At 46.4% G+C, this 14,312-nt stretch overlaps 2 protein-coding genes across 2 annotated transcripts; one reads left to right on the forward strand and one right to left on the reverse strand.

Annotated features, from left to right (window-relative positions):
- Window positions 1-4,766: 4,766 nt before the first annotated feature.
- LOC103974794 (probable pyridoxal 5'-phosphate synthase subunit PDX1.1) lies at window positions 4,767-6,011 on the reverse strand. Its single transcript, XM_009389682.3, has one exon. It carries the CDS (start codon window positions 5,920-5,922, stop codon window positions 4,987-4,989), a length of 936 nt encoding a protein of 311 aa, XP_009387957.2. The 5' UTR covers window positions 5,923-6,011; the 3' UTR covers window positions 4,767-4,986.
- Window positions 6,012-8,043: 2,032 nt separating this feature from the next.
- On the forward strand, window positions 8,044-8,694 carry LOC135679688 (uncharacterized). The gene has a single exon (XM_065193669.1). The coding sequence runs from the start codon at window positions 8,044-8,046 to the stop codon at window positions 8,692-8,694; it is 651 nt and encodes a 216-aa protein (XP_065049741.1).
- Window positions 8,695-14,312: the final 5,618 nt, after the last annotated feature.

Here is a 14,312-nt window from a genome sequence, read left to right on the forward strand (position 1 = left end):
GGAACTAACGGCCATTCATAAATATTATCCTTACTCTGGCCTCGTATCAAGGATACCCCCGTGTTTAAATCCTTGACAAGAAAAGAGTTAGAAAAGAATTTAATTGAGGTATTATTTTGTTTGTAAAATTGAGAAACGAAAATAAAATTTTGTTTAATGTGAGATGCACACAAAACATCATCGAGTGTAAAAATTATGGTAAGTGAATTAAGCATTGCGAAACCAGTATGAATAATAGGGATTCCTTTACCATCACCGATGATAATATCATTATTTCTGCTATAGTTGTTGTGGATAGACAAGTTCTGTAAATTAGAGATGATATGGTGAGATACGCCATAGTCCACAATCCAATTATGATAACTAAAGTTTAGAGTAATCATGAGATTTACTTGAGGCCAATGTGATTGAGCAGGAAGTCTAGGTTCGAGATCGACAAACCTTTGCAGAGTGGCAACTTTATCACACAGTTAGCAGACACCTTTTTATTGGTTTATATGGTTAGGGTGCTAGGACTGCTGATGATTGAAGTAGCCACCTTTGTAGTTGTAATTGAAATATTGAGGATGTGGAGGGATAGTTTGTTTGGAGCTTATAGGTTCAGGATCAGGAGGCATCTTGGTCAAACATTTGTTGACAGTCTTGTTATATTGATTGCCCCTTCTTATAGAGTTTTGACTGACTTGAGCTATGATTGATGGTCCTGAAAATTTATCCTCATACTTTAGATATATCTCAAAGTCAGTCATCTTGTCGTAGAGTTATTCGAATGACACTGATGAGTCACGTGCCCGTATTGCTGCTATTAGTTCCTTGTACTCGTCCCCTAGGCCGTTGAGGATATGGACAATGATTTCTTCATCACTAAGGGAATGACCTATCAAGGCCAAGTTATCGATGATATTTTTTATATTTTTATAGATAATCAATAATAGTACTCCCTCTTGTTTTGTTTTCATTAGACTGGATAAGAGACTAAGCATATGAGTGTATGAACAATTTGCCAAGGTAGTTTGCAACTTGCACCAGGCTTTAACAATAGTGTCACATGAAGAGATGAGTGGGGCGAGGGATCTAGCGACCGAAGCTTGAATTGTTTGGAGGATGAGACGATCATAGCATAACCATAATTTATGGTCTGAATTTGGTACTAGATTGGGTGCTCCTGGGATGTTGAGTGTCGCTAGTGGACAACGAAGAGAGCCATCGACATAACTTAGTAGATCATAGCCAAATAGGAGATTAGAGAATTGAACACGCTAGGATGCATAGTTGCTATCTTTGGATAACTTGAAAGGGACGAGGATTGCTGTATTTATGAAGATAAGGCCTGTATGTGAAAAAGTACTATGGTTCCCTACGAGAATAATAACCGGAGCGTCGAAGGTACGATGATAACATATGGAAAATTTGTACCAATACGAGAGAGCAAAATAGAAATCTACAGGGATGACAGTGATGTAAGAGGGAGAAGTGTAGGTACATATCAGCGTCGCCTGAGGTGGGTTGCTGGCAAATGAGTTTTTTTTTTTTTCGTCGGAGGCGTATATTAAGTAAAGTTGCAGATCTATCTCTGTGTAGCAGTTCTGCGGTTGGGGATCTGGGCAGTGAAGAACGTGAAGAGTATTGCTGCGTGCTTCGTCGTCGAAGATCACTACTGTACTTTGCTTAGTAGCGATGCAGTGATGGGTAGCAAGTGGAGTAGAAATGGTTCCGGATGCTACTCGTCGAGGCGAAGAAGTCGGGTACACCGGAGAAGGTAGAGTGGGATGCAGCAGAGCTGCACTCGCCTCGTGTGCTGTTGCGGTGCAGAGGCTGCCCCTAGCAGCATGGCAGTGATGCTATTGCGGTGTAGAGGCTGCCCATGGCAGCATGGCAGTGATAGGAATCTGCAGCAATGAGCATGAAGAAGAGAACGTGGGGAAGAGGTTCTGTTCACCACCGGAGTGTGGGCAGCGGCTCCTCAAACGAGCGCGTACGCCAGATCAAGGGTGAAATCGGGGATGAGGTGCCCCTTTCTCGCTCGAGCGAGATGGGGCGTGACCGGAAGTGGGAAGTTGGTGGCGTCAGGGACGTTCTTGCCGAAACTGGAGCCCCGGTCGAAGTTCGAGATGCCGTGAAGCTTTGGTGGAACCTTTAGTGGAAGACTTCGGTTGGCGAGGGAGCAACAGTCGGCGGTAGAAACAGAGGTTGCGACTGTGCTCTGCGAGTGTGGGCTTTGTTTGAATGGTTCTCTGGTTGAATGGAGTTGCAATGTATCGAGAAGGGGCGGCCAGCAGCGAATCACTAGTGGAGCACTCCTACGGCAAGTTCTAGCGTCAGTTTCGGTTGCCGGACAACGCCGATCTTGACTCCGTGAGCACCAAGCTAGAGGACAGTGTGCTAACGGTGGCACTTCTGAAGCTAGCACTGGAAAAGATCAGGGGCCCTCGGGTGGTGAGTATCGCCGACGGAGACAAGGAAAAGCTTCAAGGGAGCAGAGGATGCTGATGGTTCCGGAGATAGCTTTGACATTAATGAACGAAGGTTTTCTGCGGCGGGACGAGACGCTGGCAACGGTGGAAGGTGGGAGGTGGGCTAAGCCTCGCTCAGGAATGTGATTACGACGGTGTTGTCGCTGGCCGAAAGCAAGGGCGAAGCCTCGCTCTGAGTTAATATTGTTTCTGCTAATATTCAATCTGAGTTAATATTGTTTCTGCTAAATACGGTTGGATATCTTCCTAAAATGATAAGATTTGTACCAACATTAATAAGAGTTAGAGGCTTTCTTTTTTAAGTTTGTTAACAATGATTCTTCTATGGATTTAATGTGTTATTCGAGGATTTTTTATATTCCACTTTCTCATAAACCTACTTTTGTTGATCTTATATTGGATTCTTCGGATACACATGTTAGACCTTTGATCTCCGATGGGTGTTGAAATTTGAAACTTTTATATGATCGCTTTGGATTCTCGATAGTGGAGGAAATCTCAAGAATCAATCTTCCCCTTGATCGTAGGATGATGTCTAGTCATGAAGATTTGACAACCACAGTTATGCCACTTTTATCTTAGATGTTTTTTTTCAATCCATTCGTAGAGAACCAGTGGATTGTTGGGATTTGTGGCGACGTGTTTATGGTCTTCTAGTCTTACCTCGAATGAAGATTAATTTTTTTGCTGGAAACTCCTCCATCACAGCCTCTCAACATCCACTAGGCTTGCTGCCATTGGAATGAGCATCAACCTCTCTGTGTCCATTTTGTAATAGCTCTCCGGAGATTGTCGAGCATTTGTTCTCTCATTGCAATCATGCATCGCAGGTGTGGAATCCAGTCCGTGATAATAATGCCACTGCAGCAATTTCCAGCAAGAGTTCGATCTCAGTTAGCTGCTCAGACAATAATCTACAGCAGATGAACAGGAAATATAGTCTGACAGATAGTTCAGGAAGGAATAGGAAGAGAGCTTGGGAGAAAAGAGATGACAAATGGGAGACAGGCAGGGATAAAGGAGAACAGGAGAAGCTATTAATTAGGAAGCACAAAATGCAGATCGAATCAAAATTTTAAACCACTTTTTTCTAATAAACTAACTAGAATTTAACTCAAATCAAACCCTAACTAACCAAGGGCCTCTTACCTGAAGAACATCATCATGACATCCAGATTCAATATAGCTGAATACCCTTCTACTTCTGCACAGCAAACATTTCTGAACAGATCAGACCTGTAGGATGAATATTGTTCTTGTGGCTATGGAATCAATGCTTAGGCTTCAGTTATATGCATAACAAGACAGTAGAATAACTTCTTTTTTTGCTTTTAGGAAAGAGATGAATGGGAATATCCAAATATGAGCAGCTATCAAGCAAGCTATTACTAACAAACCTGTAAAAGTACTTGCATAAGAATCAAAGACAAAAGGACATGTGCATTAGCACATGACTTATTCAACATAATTTCCTCTTTAATTCATTCATCATAGCCACCAATCAACTGCTGCCACCATAACCATCGAATGGTTAACCTCCTATTGATTTAGTCATCTTACCATGAGCTCCGGATCCTGCCTCAAGTTGGGTTGAGTGGTAATTTATTTTAATCCATTATTTCCAATCACATCAGATGGTTCAACTGCAAGAATGTTTACAGTTCTCAGTTCCAAGAAGAATATAGTTTTGTGAGTTCCTAGGATCACAAAAGTCCACAAAGTACTGGTTAAATGCAATTGGCTAGTGTGCATCATTATAATTTTCCACAAGTACTAGTTCACCTAAAATAGTGTCTGCACTTAACATCAAGCATGTCAAGTTCATCAGCAATGAGTCGCAATCATTCATCAAATGAACCACAGGCTTGGTGTTCATGCATGTCAAGTTCATCAGCAATGAGTCGCAATCATTCATCAAATGAACCTCAGGTTTGATGTTCTTTTGTAATGCCGTTATTACTTAAGTTGAAGTTATCCTTATAAAAGAAACAGACCTCATATCAGAGAACTTCAAAGAAGCATAACATGCCTCCCCTGAAAACTAAAAAGGAAGAAGCATACCACATCAGTCAACAGTGTATCATCCTTCTTTTGGAATGTTCCTTTCCATTGATAAGTAACTATGTAGAACAATTCGCTGGAATAATATCATCCGTTTGAGTCAATCGCAAATCCTTCAGCATTGAACACAATAATTGTCAGTATCATCAAAACATGTTAATACATGTAAAGAAAGAAAAGTACCATGCGTCGAGGTAAACGGAAGAAGAAACATCAGAGACACATATCATGTATGATCCATGAAATGTATTATTAAGCCATAGAAATCAAACAGGCATCTGATGAATCAAGCACACTTGTAGTTTTGTGACACACAAAAAGCTAGGGTTTAAAAGCAGAATATTTCAGTCGCTATAAAGCAAGTAACTTCAAAGCAACAATTTTGGTTCAGTTAAGAAACGACCCAACTACGGAACTGAAGGGAAAGGACCGATTTGTTTATGCTTCTCTGTTATTCCGAGCGGCTAGCGAACCTCTCGACGTTGGCGTCGTTGAGATTGCTCCCCACCATGGCCTCCCCCAGGCCGCAGCTCACCTCCGCCAGGATCTCCGGGTCGGTGTAATGTGTGACTGCCTGCACGATGGCTCTGGCCCTGCGCGCGGGGTCTCCGCTCTTGAAGATGCCGGAGCCAACAAACACGCCATCGCAGGCGAGCTGCATCATGAGGGCAGCATCGGCAGGGGTGGCGACACCGCCGGCGGCGAAGTGGACGACCGGGAGCCTGCCGAGCTGCTTGGTCTGCATGACGAGGTCATAGGGGGCCGCGATGCGCTTGGCGAAGGCGAAGACCTCGTCGTCGTCCATGTTGCGGAGAGCGCGGATGTCGCCCATGACGGAGCGAACGTGGCGGACGGCCTCGACGATGTTTCCGGTGCCGGCCTCGCCCTTGGTGCGGATCATGGCGGCGCCTTCACGGATGCGGCGGAGCGCCTCGCCGAGATTGCGGCAGCCGCAGACGAAGGGCACCCGGAAGTTGTGCTTGTTGATGTGGTGCTGATCGTCGGCGGGAGTGAGGACCTCGCTCTCGTCGACGTAGTCGACCCCGATGGCCTCAAGGATCTGGGCCTCGACGAAGTGTCCAATCCGGGCCTTGGCCATGACGGGGATGGTGACGGCGCGCTTGATCTCTTTGATGAGGCCGGGGTCTGACATGCGCGCCACGCCGCCCTGGGCGCGGATGTCAGCGGGGACGCGCTCGAGGGCCATGACGGCGCAGGCGCCGGCCTCCTCGGCGACGCGGGCCTGCTCGGGGGTGACCACGTCCATGATCACGCCGCCGCGCAGCATCTGCGCTAGCCCCACCTTCACCGAGAAGGTGGACGACTTCTTCGGCTCCGTCAGGGCCGCGCCATTGCCGTAGACTGTCACAACGCCGCTGTCCGACATCTTCTCGACGAAACGTCCTCTTCTCGTCCTCCTCGATAAATAGGATGGAGAGGGGGATGAAAACGCGCCTCGAATGGCCTGGAAGCTTCTCTCACTTAGAGAGAGAGAGAGAGGTATTAATAGGATGGAGAGGGGGATGAAAAGGCGCCTCGAATGGCCTGGAAGCTTCTCTCCCTTAGAGAGAGAGAGAGAGAGAGAGAGAGAGAGAGAGAGAGAGAGGTATTAAAGAAGACAAGCATCGAACGGCCTTCAACTCACCACATGATCTTTCCGCAGCCCTTTGATTTTTGCCATTTCTGTTATTTTTATTATTCTAAATAGATAGATAAAGGAGAAAAGAAGCCGCATTTGTTTGTTGTGGCCAGCAAATCAAACAACTTGGCTTCTTTTTGTCCTTTTACTTTTCTTTTCTTTTAAAGGGATTAGGAAAAAAAGAAAAGAAAATGTCATGTACACACAGAAGCCATATCAGTGAATCACAATATTTTGAGAAAAAATATTTCTAGAAAACTGATTTCAAGGAGAGACAGATGGTCGCGGTTATAGCAATTAAAAACATATCTATAATGAAAAGTATCGAGGAAAAAAAATATTAATTTGTTGAAGACTTTAAAAGAACAACTGGAACTAGCACACGTTATTTATGATACAGTAGGGGAGATTTATCAAAATGAAAACCATAAAATTAATTTTATGGGATTTTCTGAGAATTTGACTCTCATGATTCTCTATTATAATATTATTTATGATACTTTCCAATTACGAGCACTCAGCTATCTGACAATTAAGCTCTAATTAAGCTGGCAAAACACTAACCGATAGCGGTAAAAACAGATTTGACGTAACATACCACGACGTCAGTCACCCCTGGGCAGCACACTGCCCCAGGGGGCGAGCATTAACACCAACATAATGTGCACCCTTACTCATCGTACCCAGACGACCTCATCGTCTGACCCCGCACGACCGGCCGAGGCAGGGGAAGGCGTCGACCGAGGCTCGCTATACCCTGCGGCAGCTCGGCCTTCCACGCAATGCCCACGACGACGACAACCGCCATCAGAGGTACAGCTCTGCCCCGGCAGGATGGCACATCAGGTAACATTAAACTCACCTATAAATACTCCCGGGCCCCAAATGAAGGGGAGGGGAGAGAAGCACTACTTCACCCAAAACTCCACTCCCCATCGCTGACATGATCGTCGGAGGGGTCGGGCCGAGTTGCCGATCCGACCTGTGTGCAGGTGCCCGACCGAAGCCAACTCTACTTGGCATCGCGGAACTCTCCAGCCAAACCCCCCGCAATCGGCCGCCACAAGATCCCGAAGGGAGCCACGCCAGATCCCCGCCATTCGGACCCCTGAACCAGCCGCGTTGGCCCCGAGGTCACGGCTAAAAAAGTTACTTACCATAACATATTGGCACTAGAAGGAGGGTCTATCCGAATGTCAAGCGATCAGCGAATCTGCTTTGGCGAACCCTCAGCCGTCGGGCTCCCCACCCCGGGGGAACACCCCCCCGTATGATGAATTCCGTGACGAACGCCCCGCAACGGCGTCAGAATGTTACTGGCAATTGTTCAATGACCCGGGCTTGTCACCTCCCGACGGCGCACCCGTCGGCCCATCGCTAGTATCCCCCAAGGCCTTTCACGACCTCGCTCATCAAGTCCGAGCTCTGACGAGCATGGTGCAAACTATCATCCCGATCATCTCCCGGCGGACCCCTCCGCATGCGACCCGGCCTTCGCAGCAACAAGAGACCCTCGTCCGGACTCACGTACCACTTCCCGAGCTCCCTGGCTCGCCTCGAAACCCGCTAACTCGGCCTGGGAGCCGGGAAGCAGAAGACACGGCGAGCCGCCCCGAGCCCGAGGCTCCATCTGCCGACTCAACAAATGCCCTACGAGCTCAGTTGCGCCTCGTCAGTCAAAGACTCGACGAAGTACAACAGGAAGTTCGTAAGTCAAAGGGAGAGCTCGGGGTAGACGGACAGCAAGGATCCCCGTTCACCCCCGAGATATAAGATCAAGCGATCCCATCACACTTCCGCCTCCCCTCACTGGACGTGTATGACGGCTCCGCTGACCCAGCGGACCACGTGACCGCTTTTCGCGCCCAGATGGCGCTATACAGGACTTCCGACGCCTTGATGTGCAGGGCATTCCCAACAACCCTGCGGGGGCCGGCTCGTGCGTGGTACAACAGCCTGAAGGCCGGGACCGTCGCCTCCTTCGACCAACTCACCAGAGATTTCGAGCTTAACTTCCTGGCTTACGCTCGACCAAAGTCGTCTGTGGCGTTGCTCCTCGGACTCAACCAAAGGGAGGACGAGCCCCTCTCCCATTTTGTGAACCGCTTTACGACGCAAATTCGCGGGCTGTCGGATGCTCACCCCTCTCTGTTGATGCAGGCATTCATGACAAGCTTGCGGCCTTCCAGGTTCTTCTGGTCTCTCGTGGAGCGGCCCCCCGCCGCGGTCCCCAAAATGCTTCAGCGTGCTAGTCAGTTCATCGCCGCGGAGACATGGATGGCTGGGAAGCGGGAGGAGCACAAAAAGGTCAAGTCGGAGCCGCCCCGACAGCAACAACCCGTCGCATCCCGACGTAAGTTGGACAGGTCCGACCCAAGGCCTCCTCTCCCTCTCTTGAGTTCGTCCCGAACAGAAATATTTCTCCATGAGAAGGGGAAGGGGCTACTCAAGGATCCTCACCCAAGCGGTAGGCCCCTGACCGGCAAAGCGCCATACGAGAAGAGGTGGGCCGACTTTTAGCGACAGGCTTCATAGAAGAAGCTAGATATCCTCAATGGCTATCCAATGTAGTCCTCGTGAAAAAACACAATGGAAGTTGAAGGATGTGCGTTGATTACACCAGTCTCAACAATGCATGCCCGAAAGACTACTACCCCCTCCCGAAGATCGACCAGCTAGTCGACACAACAGTCGGACACGCACGCCTCTCTTTTATGGACGCCTATTCGGGATACAACCAGATTAGGATGGCGCCCGAAGACAGAGAGCATACGACCTTCCTCACCGATCAAGGGGTGTACTTCTATAAGGTCATGTCGTTCAGGTTGAAGAACGCCGGGGCCACATATCATACAACAGTGAATAAGATGTTCGCCCATCAGATCGGGAGGAACATGGAAGTTTACGTGGATGACATGATTGTGAAAAGCCAAGAGGCCGGAGCGCACCTTGCCGACCTGACCGAGGTGTTCGCCACGCTGCGCAAGTTCGGTATGCGACTTAACCCCACAAAATGCGCCTTCGGCGTCACCTCCGGAAAATTCCTCGGGTTCATCATACATGAAAGAGGTATTGACGCCAACCCAGAGAAGGTTCAGGCAATCATCGACATGCAGTCACCCCGGACGATCATGTTGAATCTCGGATTTTGATGATGAAGTCAATTGTCATTTGTTATCTAATCTATGTGTTGAGATAAGTGTGCAGGATTAACTACGATGAGAGTAAGACAAGCAGCAGGTGTTGCGCCGGAGTCAAGATCATGATCACGTTGGGAGTTCGAGAGTTCGACGGAAGTTCGGACGGTCGTCGGAGGTTCAGCGAGAACAGATCCGAGAAGTCCAGAAGCTTGCCAAGCGAAGCTCGTCGGAACTCGCCAAGTGGATCGTCGCAAAGTCCAGGAGTATGCCGGATGTCCGCAGAAGGATCACCGAGGGCTATCGGATGATCGACGGAAGTTGGCCGGAAACTCGCCGGAAGAAGCGATTGACGCATCGGAGCAAAGCTGCAGAAGTTGTCTTAGAGTTAATCGTAGTTAGCATGATGATTAAGCATGAAAATGGGTGGTGATCCCATTAGCTTAATCTTGGGGCAATTGGGCCCCTAAAAAGATTCAAATTGGGCCGAATGGAGTGAACCATTCGGACCCTGATTGCACCAGGAGGTGCAACCGCCCCAGCCAGGAGGTGCAACCGCCTGGGCTGTGGGGTTGGGAGGTGCAACCGCCCCAGCCAGGAGGTGCAACCGCCAGGGCTGCGAGGCTGGGAGGTGCAACCGCCCCAGCCGAGAGGTGCAACCGCCCAGAGCTCAGTCTTCGAGCTAGACTGGGCGGTGCAACCTCCTCTGCCAAGAGGTAGCACCGCCAGAGCTCAAGTTTCGAGCTCTGCCAGGCGATGCAACCATCGAGCTCAGTCTTCGAGCTCTGGCAGAGAGGTGCATCAGCCTGAGCTCAGTCTCGAGCTCTGCCAGGTGATGCAATCACCAAGCTCAGTCTTCGAGCTCTGGTAGAGAGGTGCATCAGCCTGAGCTCAGTTTCGAGCTCTGCCAGGTGATGCAACCACCGAGCTCAGTTTCGAGCTCTGCCAGGTGATGCAACCACCAAGCTCAGTCTTCGAGCTCTGCCAGGTGATGGAACCATCGAGCTCAGTCTTCGAGCTCTGGCAGAGAGAAGCAATCGCCTGAGCTCAGTCTTCGAGCTCTGCCAGGCGGTGCCACCTCTCCAGTCAAGAGGTGCAACCGCCTGATCCCAGAATTCTGGGATTTGATCGATTTGATCGTTTTGAGCTCGAATTTTGAATTGGGTTGGGGCCTATAAATACCCCACCCATTCAGCACTGAAAAGAAACAGACCTACACCGAAATCTTGATCTTTTCTGTGATTCTAAGAGCTCAAAAGTGTTGTAAAGCCTTTAAGTCTCCTCCTTCTGTTCTTCAAGTTTTCAGTTGTAAAGTGAGGAGAGAAAGGTCTGTAAAGGTTGTCTCCTGAGCCTGTCAAAAGGAGAGAAATTGTAAAAGGGCAGTTTGGCCTTCGCCCATTGAAGGAAGGCACCTAGTTGACGTCGGCAACCTCGTCGGTGGAGGAAGCCAAAAGTGGAGTAGGTCAAGGCTGACCGAACCACTCTAAATCTCTGGTTTGCGTTTATTTTTGAGCACTTTATCATTACTGCAAACCTCCCTCATTACTACTGCTCTCTGCGCTTTCACGAACAAGTTCTAAGTGCTGTTCTTCCGAATCTGCATTCAGACGTAAATTCGTATTTTCATACGTTGCTGTTTACGTTTACATTTGATTCTGCAGAACTGTCTTCCGTGCTTTTACGAACGAGCTTCTTTGAAGTTTATACTTACATTTTGATCCTATTGATAACTGCAAACTTTCCTCTACGATTTTACGAACGAGTTTCAGCATTTAGACGTAAAACTGCATTCAGACGTAAATCGGCTTTCCTTGCTCAATCATCAGATCTCAGTTCACGTTTACGTCTTGATTCCAACTGCATACTGCCTTCTGCGAGTATACAAACAAGTTTCAAAGTTTAGACGTAAATCTGCGTCTAGACGTAAAACTGCGTTTAGACGTAAATCTGCGTTTAGACGTAAATCTGAGTTTAAGACGTAAATCTGAGTTTAGACGTAAATCTGCGTTTAGACGTAAGTCTGCGTTTAAACGTAAATCTGCGTTTAGACGTAAATCTGCGTTTAGACGTAAAACAGCGTTTAGACGTAAATCTGAGTTTAGACGTAAACTGCGCTTAGACGCAAAACTGCGCTTAGACGCAATCTGCGCTTAGACGCAAACTGCACTTAGATACAAACTGAGAATTTGCTTTTGCATCATAACAGTTTTTGAACGAACGCAGCTTTTGGTTTTTAAATCGTTGTAAGATTTCCGCTGCACTAATTCACCCCCCCCCTCTTAGTGCTCTCGATCCTAACAATTGGTATCAGAGCAAGGTTAACTCTCTAAAGGATTAAAACCCAAGAGAGATGGCTTACGCCGGAAACCAAGAGGGGCATTCAATTACACGTCCACCCATGTTCAGTGGAACGGACTACACTTACTGGAAGACCCGAATGAGGATCTTTCTTATTTCTATGGATTTTGAACTGTGGAACCTTGTTGAAAATGGATTTTCAAAATCTTCTCTTCCAATGATCGATTGGAACGATTTGGAGAAGAAGGCTTTCGCTCTTAATGCAAAGGCTATGAATGCCTTATTTTGCGCACTTGATAAAAACGAGTTTAATCGTGTTTCAACTTGCGAAACTGCTTTTGATATTTGGCACACACTTGAAGTGACCCCCGAGGGCACAAGTAGAGTGAAAGAGTCAAAAATCAATCTGTTGCTGCATTCTTTTGAACTTTTCCGAATGAAACCGAGTGAAACCATTGGCGACATGTTTACCCGTTTCACGGATGTCGTCAACGGTCTAAAAGGACTCGGAAAAAGTTTTTCGGATTTTGAACTCGTAAATAAAATACTAAGATCCCTTCCTAAAAGTTGGGATCCTAAAGTCACTGCCATTCAAGAGGCAAAGGATCTGCGCAACTTCCCTCTTGAAGAACTAATCGGGTCATTAATGACCTACGAAATGACTTGCAAAGCTCATGAAGAGCAAGAAGACATCCTTCCAAAGAACAGGAAGGATATGACACTTAAAACTTCTGAATGCCACTTGAGAGAAAACTCAAGTGATGAGGACTGTGATGATGACTTGGCACTTTTGACAAGAAAGTTTAAGAAATTCTTCAAAAGAAACAAGTTTAAAAACGATGTGAAAAATAAACTTGAACCCAAGAAGGACCAAGTGATCTGCTATGAATGTAAAAAGCCGGGGCACTACAAAAGTGATTGTCCCCAAGTCAAGAAAAGAACAACAAAGAAGAAGGCGCTCCAAGCAACATGGGATGATTCGAGCGCATCTGAGGAAGAGGAGTCCAACACCGAGCAAGTTGCTCATTACGCCTTTATGGCCATCGAAGAGGAGGTAACGGATTTATTAGATGCTGATTTATCTTTCGATGAATTATTAAATGCCTTCCATGATTTATTTGATGAATGCAAAGTTATAAATAGAAAATACAAGTTGCTAAAAAAGGTACATGATAATCTTACTTGTGAGTTTGATAAGTTAAAAGTCGAACATCATGATAGTTTAAATTCATGTATCAAATGTCATGATTTAGAAACTATACAAAAAGAAAACTTGCTACTTAAGGACACCTTGAAGAAATTCGAGGTTGGTAGCAAGTCATTAAACATGATCCTTACAAACAAGGGTCATGCTCCCAAAAGAAGTGGGATTGGATTTGTGAGGAGTCCTCACCGAAATCCAACTACCTTTGTAAAAGGCCCCATCTTACATGTTCAACACCAAACCAAGTGCAACTTTTGTTGCAAATCTGGACACAAGACACATTATTGTCCATTCAAGAAAATAAGTCCAAACAAATTAATTTGGGTTCCTAAAGGAACAATGATAAACTCTATGCAACATGATAGAAAATGTAGATCTATTTATGAGGCACCCAAAAGCAAATGGGTTCCTAAAGATCATCCGTTCCTATAAAAACATTAAAAGTCTAGGCCGGAGCAAGAAATAATATTCTGCTCCTTGACTCTCAATGGTCATAAACCAAGAATCAAAAAGGAACTCGCAACGCTTAAGTAACAAGTGGAAGTTGTGAAATCACAAAAACGATACAACCTTATTAGAAACATACGATATCCAAATTCACATACCTCCCTGATCTTCAAAACCCGTTCATCTATGAATTAATTCTTGTAGAAACTAAATATGTCATGATCTTAAAAGGGATACCAAACAAACATACGTATGCACGTTAAAAGATCTATCTTGATCGTACAAAGAGCTTCTTCCTTAAATAAAAACTCATACGAAATCATGTAACAACCATTAATTGCTCTGAAACTCTCCTCAAGGCAAAGGCTCCCTAATCAAATCATCTTAGGTGCTCACCTGCTGCAGGCGGTGGCACCTCTCCAGCTGGCGGTGGCACCTCCAGCTATCACGGGTTGCCAGAGGTTGCACCGCTCCAGCCAGAGGTGCAACCGCCAACAGCTCTGCCCTTTAAAACCACACTAGGGCCGGCTAAGGAACCGACCCCAACTCACCCCCATTTCCTCCTCTACTCTTCCAAGTCTCCTCCATTCCCATTTCACTCCTCTAAGCCTTCCAAATTCCTCCCATTTCGGAGCAAAACATCAAGAATCCTTCCTTCTCTTGAAGATTTCACAAAGGTACTCTCTAAGAAGCTCTTAAATTCTGTTTTGTTCTTCATTTACTTTAGCTCATCATCATCCCTCTAAACAGCAGTAGTAATGGGATCTAGAAGATCCTCAAGGGACAAGGGAAAGAGGAGAGTAGTAGAAGAGTTTGATCTCACTCTTTTTGATTCCAAAAACCATGCTGAAAAATTTCTCTCCTTCGAACTAAGAAGCATCAATAAGGGAAAATACGTAGATCTGAACTAAGAGATGTAGAGACTATCCATTGGTTTGCAAACCTAAATCTACTTCCCATTTTGCAGATCAACGAACCCATTTATCCTAGACTGGTTAGATTGTTTTACAACAACATGCAAATAGATGATGAAGAAAGGATATCAACCTATC

Source organism: Musa acuminata, chromosome BXJ1-7 (genome assembly GCF_036884655.1).
Source record: "Musa acuminata AAA Group cultivar baxijiao chromosome BXJ1-7, Cavendish_Baxijiao_AAA, whole genome shotgun sequence".
NCBI lineage: Eukaryota > Viridiplantae > Streptophyta > Magnoliopsida > Zingiberales > Musaceae > Musa > Musa acuminata.

Bases quoted from the DNA above. Each gene is read 5' to 3' on its own strand.
- LOC103974794 (XM_009389682.3), bottom strand. From the start codon at position 5,922: ATGTCGGACAGCGGCGTTGTGACAGTCTACGGCAATGGCGCGGCCCTG.
- LOC135679688 (XM_065193669.1), top strand. From the start codon at position 8,044: ATGGCGCTATACAGGACTTCCGACGCCTTGATGTGCAGGGCATTCCCA.